Source organism: Chinchilla lanigera, unplaced genomic scaffold (assembly GCF_000276665.1).
Source record: "Chinchilla lanigera isolate Chin_1 unplaced genomic scaffold, ChiLan1.0 scaffold00131, whole genome shotgun sequence".
Lineage (NCBI taxonomy): Eukaryota > Metazoa > Chordata > Mammalia > Rodentia > Chinchillidae > Chinchilla > Chinchilla lanigera.
Genome location: NW_004955532.1, coordinates 1,580,406 through 1,595,969, shown reverse-complemented (window position 1 = coordinate 1,595,969; position 15,564 = coordinate 1,580,406). Strand labels below are relative to the sequence as shown.

At 58.3% G+C, this 15,564-nt stretch overlaps 2 protein-coding genes across 7 annotated transcripts; one reads left to right on the top strand and one right to left on the bottom strand.

Annotated features, from left to right (window-relative positions):
• The first annotated feature begins 314 nt into the window (after positions 1-314).
• Positions 315-5,285, top strand: Mst1 (macrophage stimulating 1). Of its 6 annotated transcripts, none has more exons than XM_005410212.2 (18): positions 315-915; positions 1,504-1,648; positions 1,733-1,845; positions 1,929-2,043; positions 2,117-2,253; positions 2,336-2,456; positions 2,577-2,695; positions 2,860-3,028; positions 3,157-3,287; positions 3,389-3,491; positions 3,571-3,707; positions 3,790-3,825; positions 3,899-4,019; positions 4,153-4,230; positions 4,359-4,505; positions 4,583-4,689; positions 4,790-4,929; positions 5,054-5,285. In XM_005410212.2, the coding sequence occupies exons 1-18, from the start codon at positions 822-824 to the stop codon at positions 5,213-5,215; spliced, it is 2,175 nt and encodes a 724-aa protein (XP_005410269.1). In that variant the 5' UTR covers positions 315-821; the 3' UTR covers positions 5,216-5,285. The 6 variants fall into 6 exon arrangements, 5 of the variants coding, with proteins under 5 accessions (XP_005410269.1, XP_005410270.1, XP_013363050.1 ...); XM_005410213.2 differs by having other exon boundaries at positions 4,119-4,230; positions 4,408-4,505; XM_013507596.1 differs by having other exon boundaries at positions 4,101-4,230; positions 4,408-4,505.
• Positions 5,286-5,695: 410 nt separating this feature from the next.
• Positions 5,696-15,497, bottom strand: Apeh (acylaminoacyl-peptide hydrolase). Its single transcript, XM_005410206.2, has 22 exons — positions 15,406-15,497; positions 15,198-15,330; positions 14,650-14,776; positions 14,006-14,099; positions 13,831-13,906; positions 13,578-13,741; positions 13,278-13,415; positions 13,092-13,183; positions 12,976-13,016; positions 12,769-12,890; positions 12,167-12,227; positions 10,263-10,360; positions 9,644-9,695; positions 8,682-8,770; positions 8,129-8,267; positions 7,606-7,689; positions 7,442-7,522; positions 6,997-7,085; positions 6,709-6,899; positions 6,219-6,321; positions 6,026-6,132; positions 5,696-5,937 (listed from the first exon to the last, which is right to left on the bottom strand). Exons 1-22 carry the CDS (start codon positions 15,415-15,417, stop codon positions 5,832-5,834), a joined length of 2,199 nt encoding a protein of 732 aa, XP_005410263.1. The 5' UTR covers positions 15,418-15,497; the 3' UTR covers positions 5,696-5,831.
• Positions 15,498-15,564: the final 67 nt, after the last annotated feature.

Genomic DNA, 15,564 nt, shown 5'->3' with positions numbered 1-15,564 from the left:
CGCGCCGCGCCTCCAGCCGTGCACGCGCACGCACCGGTCCGCTCCTGCCGGAGACCGGCGGGAGTCCTAGGCGCGATCTCCTGCCGGTTTTTCTCACCCTCGCTTTGGGTCAGAGGTCTCAACTGCTTCGCGCTGGCCTGCAGCGAAGTGATGGCCAGAACTCGTGTCCTAAGTGGGATCCCGAGGATGCCTGTGTCAACCCAAAACCCTAAGGCCTGGCCCATGCGTAGGCTAATGTGTCTGCAAGCCTCTCCCCCAGGTCCCTGCTACCTTCACCCTACTCTTTTTTAGTCCCAATGGGGGGCCTCACTCACCTCCCCCGCAGTGACACCAGCAAGCGGTGAGCCTCCGTGGGCTCCGCTGCCGAGGGCGTGAGCTGAACTCCTACAGCTGGCCCCAGCTGATAAGGCAGGAATGGGGGAAGGGCGGCATTGAGGCTCGGCCAGGTGATGTTCTCTACTCCACCCGGGGAGGGGGGACGAAGCTTGGAGAAGTTTAACACCCCCATCCAGGGGCGGGAGCCCAGCCTCTGGCAGCTCCCACATCCGCCCGTGTGCCCTGCGAGGAGTCCTCAAGCCCACACCCCAGGGTGCCTCATGGGTCCCCACTAAACCCTTCTAACTGCTGTCTGTGCCACAGGGAAGCCTCTCCAGGCTGTAGCTGTACTGAAGTGAGGGTCCTTGTACAGGATCCAAGGCCTGGGGCCTGGCCCCACCTAGCTCCGGCCACATCCTCTCAGGTCAGGGGCCTACAGGCCTGGAGTGGGGGGTGTGGAGCCAGAGTCACCCAATCCCACAGGGACAGGTTTCACAACTTCCCGGATGGGGCTGTGGTGGGTCACAGTGCAGTCTCCGGCCAAGAGAATGGGGTGGCTCCTATTCTTGCTGCTTCTGACACCATCCTTGGAGGCCCCTGGTGAGTGCCCTTCTGATGCCCACCTGTCTTCAGCGGGGTTTCCCCAGGCCCATGCTGTTGTCATTGCCAGGAGCTCACTTTCCCACTGAGCGGGGAGCAGTGACCTTGGCCTCTTGAGCAGAGCTGGGAAGCTCTGGCAAAACGTGTATATGGCCTGCTCGGGCCTACACTAGCACTTCTGCTGCAGCACAGAGGCAGTCCTGGAAGTACACAGATGCATATGTACTGCAGGAAGAGACTCCTGAATCTAATCTCGTACGTGTTTCCTGCGGGTGGGTGTCAGAATGCCGAGGCTGGGTCCCTGTCTGGTTATCCTAATGGTCTGAGCCCAGGCATTCTCATCTGAGAGACGAGACGGGGAGCAGGCAGCATCACCACAGCTCTCATGGGACGTGTGTGTTAGACCTGAGTGGGCCTCGTGATTACTACCATGTCTGGGGTGTTTCCTCCACTCCATGCAGGGGTCTGGGGTGGCTCTGGAAAGCACACACAGGGCCTATCCCAGAGGTCTTGTATTGGACCCCCCCAAATGACCAAGGCACAGGACATGCCAATACACACGCACTGACATGTATGCCCACACCACAGGGCAGCGCCCGCTGCTGAATGACTTCCAGGTGCTTCGGGGCACAGAGCTGCAGCACTTGTTACACGGAGTAGTTGGGTCTTGGCAGAAGGATGTGCTGGATGCCGAAGAGTGTGCTAAGCGCTGCGGGCCCCTCCTGGACTGTCGGTGAGTGGCTGGCTGAGTGGCATAGATACGGCTGGAGGACAGGGAACCCGGAACCTGGGCAGCCCTGTGCCTTTTCCTCCCCAGTGCCTTTCACTACAACATGAGCAGCCTCAGCTGCCAGCTGCTGCCATGGACCCAGCACTCGCCTCACACAAGGCTGCTGCGTTCTGCGGGCTGTGATCTCTTCCAGAAGAAAGGCAAGTGGCTGCAGGGAGGAGTGAAGTGGGGACGGGGAGCCTGGGGCCTCCAATCCTGTTGACCTTTCCTCTCTTGCTTCTAGACTATGTTCGGACCTGCATTATGGACAATGGGGTCAGGTACCGGGGCACCGTGACCAGGACAGTAGGTGGCCTGCTCTGCCAAAGCTGGAATCTCAAGTTCCCCAATGACCACAAGTGAGGCACATTTCCCTCCATCTCTGCCGGCAGATTTCTCCCAGCACATGCTGTAGTGATGCTCTGCCCACAGATATAAACCCACACCCCAGAATGGCCTGGAAGAAAACTTCTGCCGCAATCCTGATGGGGACCCCGGAGGTCCTTGGTGCTACACGACAGACTCTACAGTGCGCTTCCAGAGCTGTGGCATCAAGTCCTGCAGGGAGGGTAAGTGGTGCCCGCTGCATAGAGCCTGGGGGGAGGGACAGGTCCGCTCTCTTCCAGAAGCGCCCTGGTCTTACGTCTCCAGCTGCCTGTGTTTGGTGCAATGGCGAGGACTATCGCGGTTCGGTGGACCACACAGAGTCCGGACGTGAGTGCCAGCGCTGGGACCTGCAGCACCCGCATGTGCACCCCTTTGAGCCTGGCAAGTACGTACGTGCTCAGGGGGCAGGCTAGGGGCAGTGCCAGACCTATAAAGGTCTATAAAAAACAACTGTAAGGGGCTGGAGTCCCAGAGTCCTGTTTAGGCCTAGGTACTGCCCCGTTAGGTTCCTGGACAAAGATCTGGATGACAACTACTGCCGGAATCCTGATGGCTCTGAGAGGCCCTGGTGCTACACCACAGACCCGGAGCTCCCTCGAGAATTCTGCGATCTCCCCAGCTGCGGTGAGCCTCTCCTCCTGTGCCAGGAGGGTAACTGGGGAACCAGGGGGAGTGGCTTGGCGGGGCGTGGGGTCGGGGGTGGCGAGCAAAACCAAGGAGTTCGGGAGACCTACGAATCAGCCCAGATCCCAGCTTTTCTGGGTCTAACCTGGCTCGCTCCGCCCCAGGGCCTGAGGTACAGCCGCCGCACGAAGCCATGACGTTCCACTGCTTCCAAGGGAAGGGTGAAGGCTACCGGGGCATCGCCAACACCACCACTGCGGGCGTGCCCTGCCAGCGCTGGGACTCACAGAGCCCGCACCAGCACAGATTCCTGCCGGAGAAATATGCCTGCAAGTGAGCGCTGGGCGAGGGGCAGGCGGCCTGTGGAGGGGTGAGCAAGAAGGCGGGGCTGGGCGGGGCTGGGCGGGGTTAGAGGCGGCCCTTCGGGATGCTGCTCTGCTGAGCAAGCAGGTGCCTGCCAGGGACCTCCGGGAAAACTTCTGCCGGAACCCTGATGGCTCAGAGGCCCCCTGGTGCTTCACATCGAGGCCTGGTATGCGCGTGGCCTTCTGCTACCAGATCCCGCGCTGCGCCGAAGACGTCCGGACAGAGGGTGAGGCTGGTTCAGTGGGCACTGTGCCCGGGCTGGAGATGCCTGAAGGCAGGGGTGGGGGCCTGGGAGGATGGTGGATCACGCCCACCTCCCCACCACAGATTGCTACCATGGCTCTGGGAAGCAGTATCGAGGCTTTGTCAACAAGACCCGCAAGGGTGTCCCATGCCAGCACTGGTCTGCTGAAACCCCGCACAAGCCACGGTGAGAACGTGGGCCCTGAATCGGGCCTGAACCCATGGGCAACGTGCCTTGGTCTGACATAGCCCTGTTTCCCACCTAGATTCACACCCGCCTCTGCCCCGGATGCTCAACTGAAGGAAAACTTCTGCCGGAACCCAGATGGAGACAGCCACGGGCCCTGGTGCTACACTACTGACCCAGGGACCTCCTTCGACTACTGTGCCCTGCATCGATGCAGTAAGTCCCGGGACACTGCCCACGGCCCTCACTCAGTCCACCTCCAGACTGGTTCTCAGACTGAGTGAACTTGGTCTTTCAGATGATGACCCACTACTGTCCATCCTGGACCCGCCAGGTACACACTCGGGCAGGAGCCCCTCTGCCCAGACCTCCAGCCAAGGGGTTCCAGCCATCTGCCCATCCCCCAGACCAGGTGCAGTTTGAGAAGTGTGGCAAGAGGCCAGACAGGCCGAACCAGTGGCTCTCCAAGCTGCGCATGGTGGGGGGCCACCCTGGGAACTCACCCTGGACAGTCAGCTTGCACAACAGGTGAGGCACAAGTGGCTGTGTCCTGTCCAGTGGACATGGGGACCTGCCCTGGTCCCAGAGGTCCTAAGCAGAGAGTGGCAGGTCGTGTATGTGTTTCAGGACTCACTGTCCCTTCAAACGTCCACTCCCCCAGGCAGGGCCAGCATTTCTGCAGTGGGTCCCTAGTGAAGGAGCGGTGGGTACTGACGGCCCGGCAATGCTTCTCGTCCTGGTGAGCCTCCCTGAGTTTGGGGGTCTCATTCCACCTGCCGCCCTGTGCTCCTACCAAACGCCTTCCCCACCAAGTGGGTTATGGGGCAGGAGACTGGGAGCTGAGAATGAGCAGAGTTCCTTTCCCAGCCACGCATCCCTCACAGGATACGAGGTGTGGCTGGGCACACTCTTTCAGAACCCACAGCCGGAGGAGCCAGACCTGCAGCGGGTCCGCGTGGCCAAGATGGTCTGTGGGCCCTCCGATTCCCAGCTGGTCCTCCTCAAGCTGGAGAGGTATGCGGACAAGCTGAATGGGTGAGGAGGGGCTGGGTTTGTGGCCCCAGGTCCTGAGTGCCTCATTCCTGCTGAAGCCCTGTGACCCTGAACCAGCGTGTGGCCCTGATCTGCCTGCCCCCTGAGCGCTACGTGGTGCCTCCAGCAACGAAGTGTGAGATTGCAGGCTGGGGTGAGGCCAAAGGTAAGGGCTGAGTGCATGGGCAGGAGCTGCTGCAGGCCAGGAGACCCAGCCCTGGATCATGCCCAAGGGCCCTCTCCTTTTCCTCTTCCCCTCACAATAGGTACAAGTCATGACAGGGTCCTAAACGTGGCCTTGCTGAATGTCATCTCCAACCAGGAGTGTAACGTCAAGTACCGAGGGCGTGTTCGGGAGAGTGAGATGTGCACCAGGGGAATGATGGCTCCTGTAGGGGCCTGTGAGGTCAGCAGCAGGGCTTCTGGGCAGCCCAGGGAGGCTGTGGGTGGCTGGAAATGTAGGACCTCATCCCCCAAGGGGCTAGCCTCTGCCACGCCCACGGATCCTCATGAGTCCTCCTACCTGCCAGGGTGACTACGGGGGCCCACTTGCCTGCTTTACCCATGACTGCTGGGTCCTGGAGGGAATTATAATCCCCAACCGAGTGTGTGCACGGCCTGGCTGGCCAGCCATCTTCCTACGTGTCTCTGTGTTTGTGGACTGGATTCACAAGGTCATCCAGCTGGGCTAGGCCTTCCTGGGTCCCTTGCCTTGAGGAGGACAAAAGTTCTGGTCAGACATAAAGCCACCTTTCCTCTTTATACCTGTGCAGAATGCTTCTTAGCCTTTGGTTCTAGGCAATGAGCTGGTGATTCCTTGGGGCCTTGAGCACACCTCGGGCTGAGTGATCTTACCCCGGAACTACTTTAGCCTGTAGGTGCTGTGGAAGGGTAGGGCCCCACTCGTCTTCCAGAGGCGCTCTTGGGAGTAGAAGGTGATGCAGAGCAGTTTCTCCCCAAAGGGAAAGTAGCAGAAGAGCTCCACAGCTTGGTACACAGTGCTTGTTGGCCAAGAGAGGCAGACTGAACTTCTCACTGGTCCCTCAGCTGACACTGGAGGCAGATGGAGTCCTTATGGCTACCGCACCCAGGGCCTAGGCTCTCTGAAACATGAGGGTGGGAGCGGGTGGCACGATTGGATGGCATGGTATAAAGTGCCAGCATAAACCAGGCTCGTGTCCTCATTTATTATGACTACATTCCTCTGCCCACTCATCCATGGAGCCTCTTGCTGCTCTGCCAGACCCAGGAGCTCCCCAAGAGCACCGTGGGACATGAGCTGACCAGCTCGTGCAGCGTGGCAGGGCTTCAGCTGCCTAAGTGCGTGTGCAGCCAGAGCACAGCATTCATCAAGCTGTCTGATTCCACTTCCACCTCTGACAGTGCGTGGGCGCTTTTGGGGTAGAGCAGGAGCCTGTAGGGGTTGGGCGGCAACATGAGTCTGGAGGCTCCTCCCCTGCTCACCTGCCCCCCAGCTGCCAGGGCTATCCTGTGGTACCCACCGGACAGGCACATTCCGGGCCTTGAGGGCACGGTAATACTCTATGCCCTGCTTAAAGGGTACACGCCGATCCTCATGGCCCAGCATCAGCAGCAGCGGCGTCTTCACCTGAGTGTGTGGGAAATGGACAGGGGTAGACTAGGTCCTAACATCTGGGTGGACAGGTGGCACGTGGGGTGAGGTGGGCTGAGTACCTGAGGGATGTATCTGATGGGGGACTTGTCCAGCATCTCTGCCCATACACTACGGTCTGGTAAGCCGTCGCTGTTGTAAGGGAAGCCGGCCTCTACTACACACCTACAAGAGACCGAGCCAGAGCCAGGTGTAGCGGCGCGCGCCTGTATCTCCAGCACTCTGGAGGGCAAGGCAGGAAGATTGCAAGTTTGAGCCCAGCCTGGGTTACTTAGTGACCCTTCAAGACCATCTCCAGATAAAGGGGTGGGGCAGTATTCAGGGTAAGGACCTGGGTTTAGGGTACTAAAAAAATGAATTTTCTTTTGTTCTCTTTGAGACAGGGTCTTGCCAGGTAGCCCAGGCTGCTTCAGCCTCCCGAGTGCTGGGATTATAGGCATGTGCCACCACTGGTACAACAAAAAGTGAAGAGACCAAGTCAGTGCAGTCCCAGGAATTGTGAGGCCTGCAGAGATACAGGGGAATGTGGGGTGGAAGGAGGGACACACTCACCAGTCAGGGATGTCAGTGGAGCCCATCATAGAGGCAATGTTGATCACAGGATTCCGGGCCACACAGGCGCTGTAAGTCTCTGGGTACTGGCCAATCAGGTGGCAGGAGAGGAACCCACCATGGGAACCACCCATAAGGGCCACGCGGCCTGTGTCAAAATGTTCTTCCTGGAGCACTTGCTCCACTGCAAACTACAGGGTAGAGCACAGCGTACTGCAGCCAGCTGTCTGCATCCACACCCCTGAGAGCCTGCCCTCTAGCCTGTCGGAAGCCCCAGCCCCCTTCTACCTGGACATCCTTCACATCCTGGTGGCCCACATTGCCTGGGAGGGAAAGGATGCTGTCCTGTCCGAAGCCCGTGGAGCCACGGTAGTTCACTGGAGGTGAGGGAGGGATCAGACAGGGTAGTTAGGCAACACTGGCAGCCCCATGGACCCCACGTCACACATCTGTGAAGTGGGCCTGAAGACCAGCCACACCGCAGACCACCAAGGGAAAGGGACAAGACATTCCAGGCTATTACCCAGGGACCACTTGCTTTCCATGGAGGTCTTTAGTTAGTCCATACTATGAGATGCTCGGCCAGGGCAGTTCCTGGTAGTGGATACTAGAAAGAGGAACTAGCCCATAGAAAAGCCTAGAAATGAGTGGCCACCGCAGGGTTTATGCAGAATAGGCCCATCCCATCATTCCACCGAAGTCCTAGTAGGGCTACGGGTCCCTCCTTGCTCACCTAGTAGCACTGCAAAGCCCATCTTGCAAAGCATGGCTGGGAACAGCATCCAGGCAGTGACAAAGGATGAATGGGGTCCCCCTGGAGATAGGATAGGAGTGGAGGGTGAAAGGGCCACCTAGACAAGGTGGAGGGTGGGCAAGGCTCTTCGCCCAGATACCTACCGTGGGGCATGACCACCATGGGCACCTGGGTCTTGTCTGGGGGGTCACGGGGCTGCAAAAGGATTGCTTCAAAGTCAAGGCCAGCTGCAGGGAGAGAGCAGCAGTCAGCAGGGCCAGCGCTACTTCCCTGGGGCTTCCCCAGCCGAGCACCCATCTCTCACTGCAGGTCTAGGGCTGACCTGGGAAACCCATACCACAGCACATGGGCCTCTGAAACCTTCTGCCCTGGTCAGGGAGCCTCACTCTGAGGGGACAGCATTCTGGAGAAGGTATACTTGAGTGGCAACAGGTACTGGGTGAGGCCTGTTCTCCTTAGGACTTGATTTGGCCTAGTGGTACTCAGTTCTGACACTCAGAACAGGTGCTCAGAACCCTGGGTGCTACTCCTCAAGACCACAAGGACAGAAAACCTCTTGGAGGAGTCTCAGGAAACCGAGCAATGTGAGCCAGGAGGCAGGGTCTCCATCGACACTACATGCCAGGAAGCCTGCACAGTGTGTCCCTCTGCCCTGGCCCAGCTTACCGTACTGTCTGTTCTCTTGCTCTGGGGGTGGCTTTAGCACTCGGACGCTCCAGAGGATGTCATGAATGGGCTCGGCATCCTCCAGGGACACCCACAACACTGACTGCTCCTTCCCTGCAGGAGGCAGGAAGCCAACTCTCTGCCAAGAGGAAGGAAAGGTCTCACAGGTGGTCGGGGTGCCTCTCTGCCTTCTGCTTCTGCCCAGAGCAGGAGATAGGCAGCTTTTACTAAGCTGGGCCTCACACCTACCTCCAGAGGACACAGCATGGGTCATTACTGTGAGCCGGTATATACCAAGTACTCACGGTCACATCTGAACACACCCCACCCTCCTGGGGTCCGAGCCTCTGCTGTCCCCTATGTTCCACAGTACCAGAGGACCAGTCACTTCCCCAGAGCAGACAATAGCCCATAATCCCTCCCCATGAGCGCCAAACCCTTATGGACTGCGCCGGGCAGGTCTGTCTCAGCCCCTCTATGTACTGACAAGCTATGGTCTGCCTCTGGGCCAGCAGAGCTGCAGCCTCCCAGCCTGTGACCCGTCAACACTCACCAGGCTTGGGGGCAGACTGGGCGTGGAGAACTGTGCCACCATAAGGTCCCGATCAATTGTGAGCAGCTTCCAGCTTCCACCCAACCCGCCTGGAGAAAGCACATGCTACTAAGTGCCTGGGAAGAGCCACTGCCTTCCCCACTTGTTCTCTGCAGAGGCCAGGCTGAAGGCCCCGGTCCCGTGAGGGGCAGAAGTCTTACAGGTGCCCAGCTACCTTCCCGCCTTATGCTTCTGTTCAGAGCAGGAGGTGGGCAGCTCTTAGTAAGCTAAGCCTCGCACCTCTCCCCGGAGGAGACAGACGGGTTCTCGCTAGGCGCTGATGCTCTCAAGGCACTTATACATACGCGCACACACCCCACCCACAGCACCTTGTTCATCTGGCAGACAAGGGCTATATGCCCAGGAACTGCCAGCCCCGGGGACACACCAGACCATTAAGACATTCCACCCCACCCCCTCAATGACTGGAGGTGGCAGCCAGGCGCAGGGAGTTGGATGGGGTAGAGACTGGGCAGTGGGGTCCATGCAGATGCTGAAGCAGGACTTCTGTGATGAGCTATAGAACAGTTCTGTAGAGGAGCAGGTAGAGTCCAGGAGGGTGGAGAGTTCAAACCTCATTTCAGGTATAATCAGTCCCTAGGCCCGTGTGTGGAGACAGCAGATCCTAGGTATCTGCTGGGCCCTGAGGGGTACAGCTGTCTCTACCTGGGACAGACACCCAAGGTCTGGCAAGGGGGAGGACGACTGGCAGGTCTTGGCAAGAGAGTGTTCTGTGGGTTTGAGGAGCACGGGAGGCGGTGTGCTGGCTGGGCAGGGGCCTTGCAAAGGCAAGGTCTGAGGGAGACCATCAGCAAAGGCTGCAGAAGTTAGTGCTGAGAGTCGCTACAGAGCTATTGCTGCCCCACATGTCAAGCTCCGGACCCAGCCCTCACCTGGCGCGCTTGATCACCAGCCCTGCTTACCAGCTGTTAGGGACGTCACACTGCCCTTCTGGGTGTCCACCACAAACAGGTCCTAAAGCAAAGGGGGGCCTCCTGAGGCACCACATCCTGAGGCACTGTGGCTCCTGCCCCTGCCTCCCCTCTGCCCGCTTGGTGACCTTGGTCCAGGCTGGGGCTATAAGCAGCTGTGGTGATGGCTACTCAGTGCAGTAAGGAGCAGCCTGAGGGCCACTCACATCTCAGCCCCATCACAAGTGAGTGTCCCTGGGCAAGGGAAGGAATGCACTGAGCCCCTTGAAGCCAGCATGAAGGCGATACGATACCACACCAAAAGGAGCCTGGCGTGCTGTGGGTGCCCTCATCCCATCCCTGTAACATCACTGTCCTTACAATGTATTCAGGGACCCACTCTAGTGGCAGATCCTTTGTCACCCAGCTGGAAGTGCCTGGGAAAGGCTGCAATCTGACTCGGGCAAGAAGGCCAAGGGCTCTTTAGGGGCAGCAGGCCTCCTAAAGGAGAAGTGAGTCCAGGCCAGACCAGGCCAGGCAGGCCTTTAGCGGGCTGGATGTCCCCCCAGGTCCCACACATGCTCTGCCACAGGGCTCAGGCTCCTGGTGAGGGACCACAGGGGCTGCCTACCTGCCGGCTCCGCTGAGCAGAGTCAAAGACCACTCTCTGGCTATCAGCTGACCAGCATCCCAAAGGCAGAAGGCTGCAGTAAATTCCAGAAAAGCTCTCTGTAAAGATGGGAAGGTTGGGGCTGAGTCCAGGCACAAAGGACTGGGGGGACTCAGCACTATTAGGCAGACTACACTGTTGGGCAATTGACCCAGGTCCCTGCAGCTTGTGGGAGAACAGCAGTTCTACATAGCAGGGCATCCAAGGAGGGGCCGGAAGGGCAGAAGCTTCTGAGGGCCCAGGAGAGGCAGTGCGCAAGAGCCACTGAGCATCAGTGCTTGGGAGAACACTTGCTTCTGCCGGGCCACTGGCACTGTTAGACCCCTTTTACCAAGGTAACACCTGTCTGTCCATTGTAATATCCACTGTAGCACAGTGCTGAGCAGAAGGGTCTCACTAAATCCTACCATGCAAGGTCATCATACTCAAGTGAACCCTCACTGTAACTCTCCAAGTAAGGCAGGGACAACCACTCCCTCCACAGATGAAGAAATGGAAATTTGGGCTGGGCATGGTGGCGCATTCCTGTAATCCCAGCACTCAGGAGGCTGAGGCAGGAACATCACTAAGAGTTCAGGGCCAGCCTGGGCTACATAGAGAATTTAAGGCCAGCCTGGGCTACACAGTGAGACCCTGTCTCAACAAACCAACCCAACCCAACCCAACCCAACCCAAATGAAAAGGAAGTTTGGGGAGGCTGGGATACTGTCCAAGGACACACAGCTAATTTGGGCTTTTTTTTTTTTTTTTTTTTGGTCTTTTTGAGATAGGGTCTCTCTATGCAGTTCAGGCTGGCCTTAAGCTCACTTTGTAGCCCAGGTTGGCCTTGAACTCAGAACAATCCTCCTGCCTCAGCCTCCCAAGTGCTGGGATTACAGGCATGAGCCACCATACCTGGTGAAATTTGGGTTTATCTAAGATTCAGGCAGGGTCCCCAACTGCATCCCTGCAACCCAAAGGAAGACAAAAAGGCCATTATGTTCTTCTGCTCGCTCTCTCCCTCTCTCTGGGCTGGAGAAGAACCCAGGGCCTTGTGCATGCTAAGCACATGCTCTACTGCTGAGCTATCCCTCTACTGAACGGAAACACTGTCCATTGTACTTGCGTATTTGACTCCTGAACTTTCTGGATGGCTTGAGAAAATAAAGAGATTTTCATGTCTTTTCTCCTTGGGATGGTCCCAGATCCCAAGAGGAGCTATAGATACTGGAGAATGAGACAGAAGCCTTTCGGCCAAGGGCCACCCTCCGTGAGGACAGCTGACTTGGACTGGATGAAGTTTGCTAGATGAGATGAAGGGTAGGGTAATATAACAACCTCAGGCCCCGAGCCCCCCAAGTATGACATTCCAATCTCGTGCACCTTCTAAGAGACCCACTTGAAGGGCAATGGTTTTAATTAACCACTGAAAAAGCCAAAATCCAATTGCTTCAGCACAGGAATTTTTTTTTTTTTTTTTTTTTTTGTCTTTTTGAGGCAGGGTCTCGCTACACAGTTCAGGCTGGCCTTGAGCTCACTTTGTAGCCCAGGCTGGTCACAAAACTTGCAACAATCCTCCTGCCTCAGCCTCCCAAGTGCTGGGATAATAGGCATGCACCACCATGCCTGGCAGCACAGGAACTAAATCATCTAAATCCCCAGTCAGCTTGGGCCACTCTAATCTCAGCTTTGGTCCAATCAACTCTTTTCATCAGAACTGTTCTCCACAGCAATGGGCCCCATTCCCTTGGAGGTTGGGCCTAGGGCTGGCCCACCACACAGAAGGTCCTCCAAAGGAACACAAAGAAGAAATGTTGGGCAGAGATGGAAGAGACAGCTGGAACCTGGAGCTATAGGTGCCACTCTACCCTAGCCGGCACCCTCACCTCCTAGTTGCCGAGGCACAATGTCCACCACCACCGAGGTGACTTTGGTATACCAGTCATACTGCAAGAGAACACAATGGTCAGCCCTGGGGGTGGGGGGCAACGTCCTGCAGGCACAGAGCTCTACATATATCCCCTTCAATGACAGCTTTGGGTACCCCAGGGGAGGAGTAGGGAAAGCGAGATGAGCCTGATGGGTCTCCTTTCTGTGACCTACACCAGGTGCCCAGAGAGGCCTCATCCGGGCATGTACCATCTTTCCCTGGGGCTCAGTGCTTCATGGGTAGGGCCTCAGACTGTGTAACTTCTCACCACATCCTGCCCCTTGCAGAGCCTGGCTATGTGCAGAAGAGGACAGGAGAATGTTCTTGTAGATACAGGGTGCTCTCAAGATGGCACACCTGACAGGGCAAAGCCCTCCTGCCAGCACTCTCAGCCTCAGCCTCGCCTTCAGAGCACAGGCTGAATTCACACCGTTGCTGCGCCTGGGACAACGAGGCTATCTGTGGAGGGGCCCACAGGGAGATGATGCTGGCCCTTCAGCTGTCACCTGCCATCCTCTCTTCTTGCTGACCACCTCCGACCCCAAACCTCCGGCTCACCAGGCACAGCTGACTACACTGATGGTGAGGGACCAGCGACGGGTACTGCAGGTAGATGATGCGACACTGATCTGGGCTCAGCCGAGGAGAAGAGACAGCCAAGGAGTCATCTGAGAGGAGCTCTAGGCCACACAGAAATGTGAGCATCACACAAGCGGCAAGGGCCAGCGTGTACCCACACAGCCGAGGTGGGCACCAGCCACTTACCACACTTCCCCCCGGTGAGGTCCACATAGTACAGGGCTGACCTGGAATGGCCCAAGAGTCAGTGAGCGTCAAGGCCAGCTGGGCTGCAGGGCCCCTTCCGCGTCCCGTTTCCTCACCTCCGATTTGTGCAGAAGCGGATGCCCAGCCGGAAGGGCTCATGCCACCAACCCACAAACACCACACCTGTGTCTCCAGGGGCCCAAAAAGCCTGCAAACATAAGCAGAAGGCAGGTGAGCAAGGGGCAGTCGCTCCAGCAAGGCCAGCAGACTCCAGGTGGGACGTGCGCTGAGTCACTACTGACCTGTCCAGGGGACACGTTCTCAGGAACCCCCTCAAGCACAGAGATGTTGCCGCTCTCGATGTCCAGCACACAGAGCACAGGGATGCTTTTGGAGACCATGTTTTCTCCCCAGTCCTCGTAAAACACATACTGATCCCCCTGAGAACACAGGACACTCAATGCCCAGTCTCTACAAGACCTTGCCCTGCTTCCTAGAAGCCAGTGCCCCCCACCCCAGTTTTGACAGGTAGAACATGGAAAGGAGACACTAAGCCCCAGGGATGCGTCCAGGCCTTCCTGGATTAACCACACCACAAGCACCTTGACGGCCTGGTCCCGCTTCTTCGGCCTGGCCACCTCATCATCGCTGGCACTAATGTCCAAAGCTTTGGTCTGAAAAAAGGACTCAGCCTTGGGGCGCTTCTTCTCTGCCACATACAACAAATGTGTCTCCGAGTGTGACCAGGACAGGCAGCCAAAGCAGTCTGGGTAGGGGAAGGGCTAATGAGAGGGAGACTAGGGCTGGGGCTGCCCCTCCTGTCCACCCTGCCTGCTGACCAGCCAGGGCCCTCACCGTCCTCGTAAACAGGCCCATGCTTCTCCAGTGCTGACAGGTTGAAGCTCTTGAGCTTCCAGTTCTTCTCCCAGACCTGAGGGTACCGGGGCATCAGTCTGCGTGCCCTCCAGGTGAGCCTTGTCTGCGGGGCTGCACTCCCTGATGCCCACCACCTGGGCCCCTGCAGACTCACCTCCAGAAACTGCTTCTCCTCCCCAGGGCCTGTGCCTCCCGCCTTACGCAGCACGGCCTTCATGCTGCCCGAAGGAGAGTCTCTGCTCAGCAGTCTGAGGAGGATGTGGGGCAGTGGGTCAGGGTCGTCTCCAACCCAGAATAGCTCTGTGCTGCCTCCTCACTGGCCACAACCTTAGATACTTTTTTTTTTTTGAGACAGGGTCTTGAAACTTAGTTCAGGCTGGCCTTGAACTCACTATGTAGCCCAGGCTGGTCTTGAACTCACAGCGATCCTCCTGCCTCAGCCTCCCAAGTGCTGGGATTACAGGGGTGCACCACCACACCTTGCTAGATTCTTAAGGCTCTGGTTCTCCACCATCCCCTGTAGCACCTGAAACCTGTCCCACAAGGGCACATGGCCTCGCTGTTCTTCCCTGAGGCACATTCTACCCTCCCCAGACCTACAGGATACGAGCTGGACTTGAGTTTGGAGCAAGCCTCTAGTGCTTATCAGGCCATGTCACCACAAACTAAGGGACAGGAAGCTGGCTCCTGGCCTTCCTCTGGGCCCTACCCACATCTAGGCACATGGCGTGCGCTCATTAACAGCTGACAGGGCAGACGGCTGTGGCCTTGTGCACAAGCTTCCTCCCTCAAACTTACTCCCCCCGGGTCTCCACACTGTTGCCTGCAGGCCCTGCGAACACCACAGAGTCCCCATCGTGGAACACCAGGTACTGGCGGCAGAATCGAATGTTCTCCATCCTTTCCAGGTCCCGCTGGGTCCACTCTGCAAGGGAGGCGTGAGGCTGCTCAATCTGTTTTGGCCAGTTGGGGCCAGTGCGCCCCCATCCAGGAAGACCCAGACCCATCATCCCCAATCTGTCTTCAAATATCCTAGGGGGACCCTGGACAACGCTTGACAGCAACCCAAGTTTAGTCTCTAAAGCCTGAGCCGACAGCTATCTGGAGAACCAAGCCTGCCCCGAGCGCACACGATGCAATCAAGGGTGCCTGGAATGTGTTTGGGACACAGGGTCCAGAGGCCGAAGCACTCAGGTCGGAGCGCTCCTCCACCCACGCAGTCCGGGCTCTACCTAGTTCGGCTGCACAACCCCCTCGCCTGTGTGCCGGAACTGGCTCCTGCACACACTCGTGTGTCCTCTGCGAGCGCACAGCCCCTTCGCCACCTGTCCCGTCCGCCCACACACCGGTGTGCACGGTCCGGTAGCGGCCCCCGTACTGCGTGGTGACCTCCGGGCCCAGGCAGGCGGCGCTCAGCGCGGGTTGGCGGCTAAGGCCCCGGTACAGCGCCGCCGCCTCCTCGGGCTCACTCGGCAGCACCTGCGCAGGGGACACACCAGGGTCAGGCCCGGCCCGGGCTGCAAGGACCACGAGGGCCGCGAGCCGAGCCCTCACCTGACGCTCCATAATCCCCGTTAGCAGCAGACGCGAGGCTGGGCGCGCGGACCCGGAAGTGAGGCCTTGGGGCGGAGCCCTGGGCGGCCCGACCCATTTCCGCTACGGTCCCGGCAGGCCAGGGGCGGGGCCTGCGCCAGGGGCGGGGCCTGCGGCCAG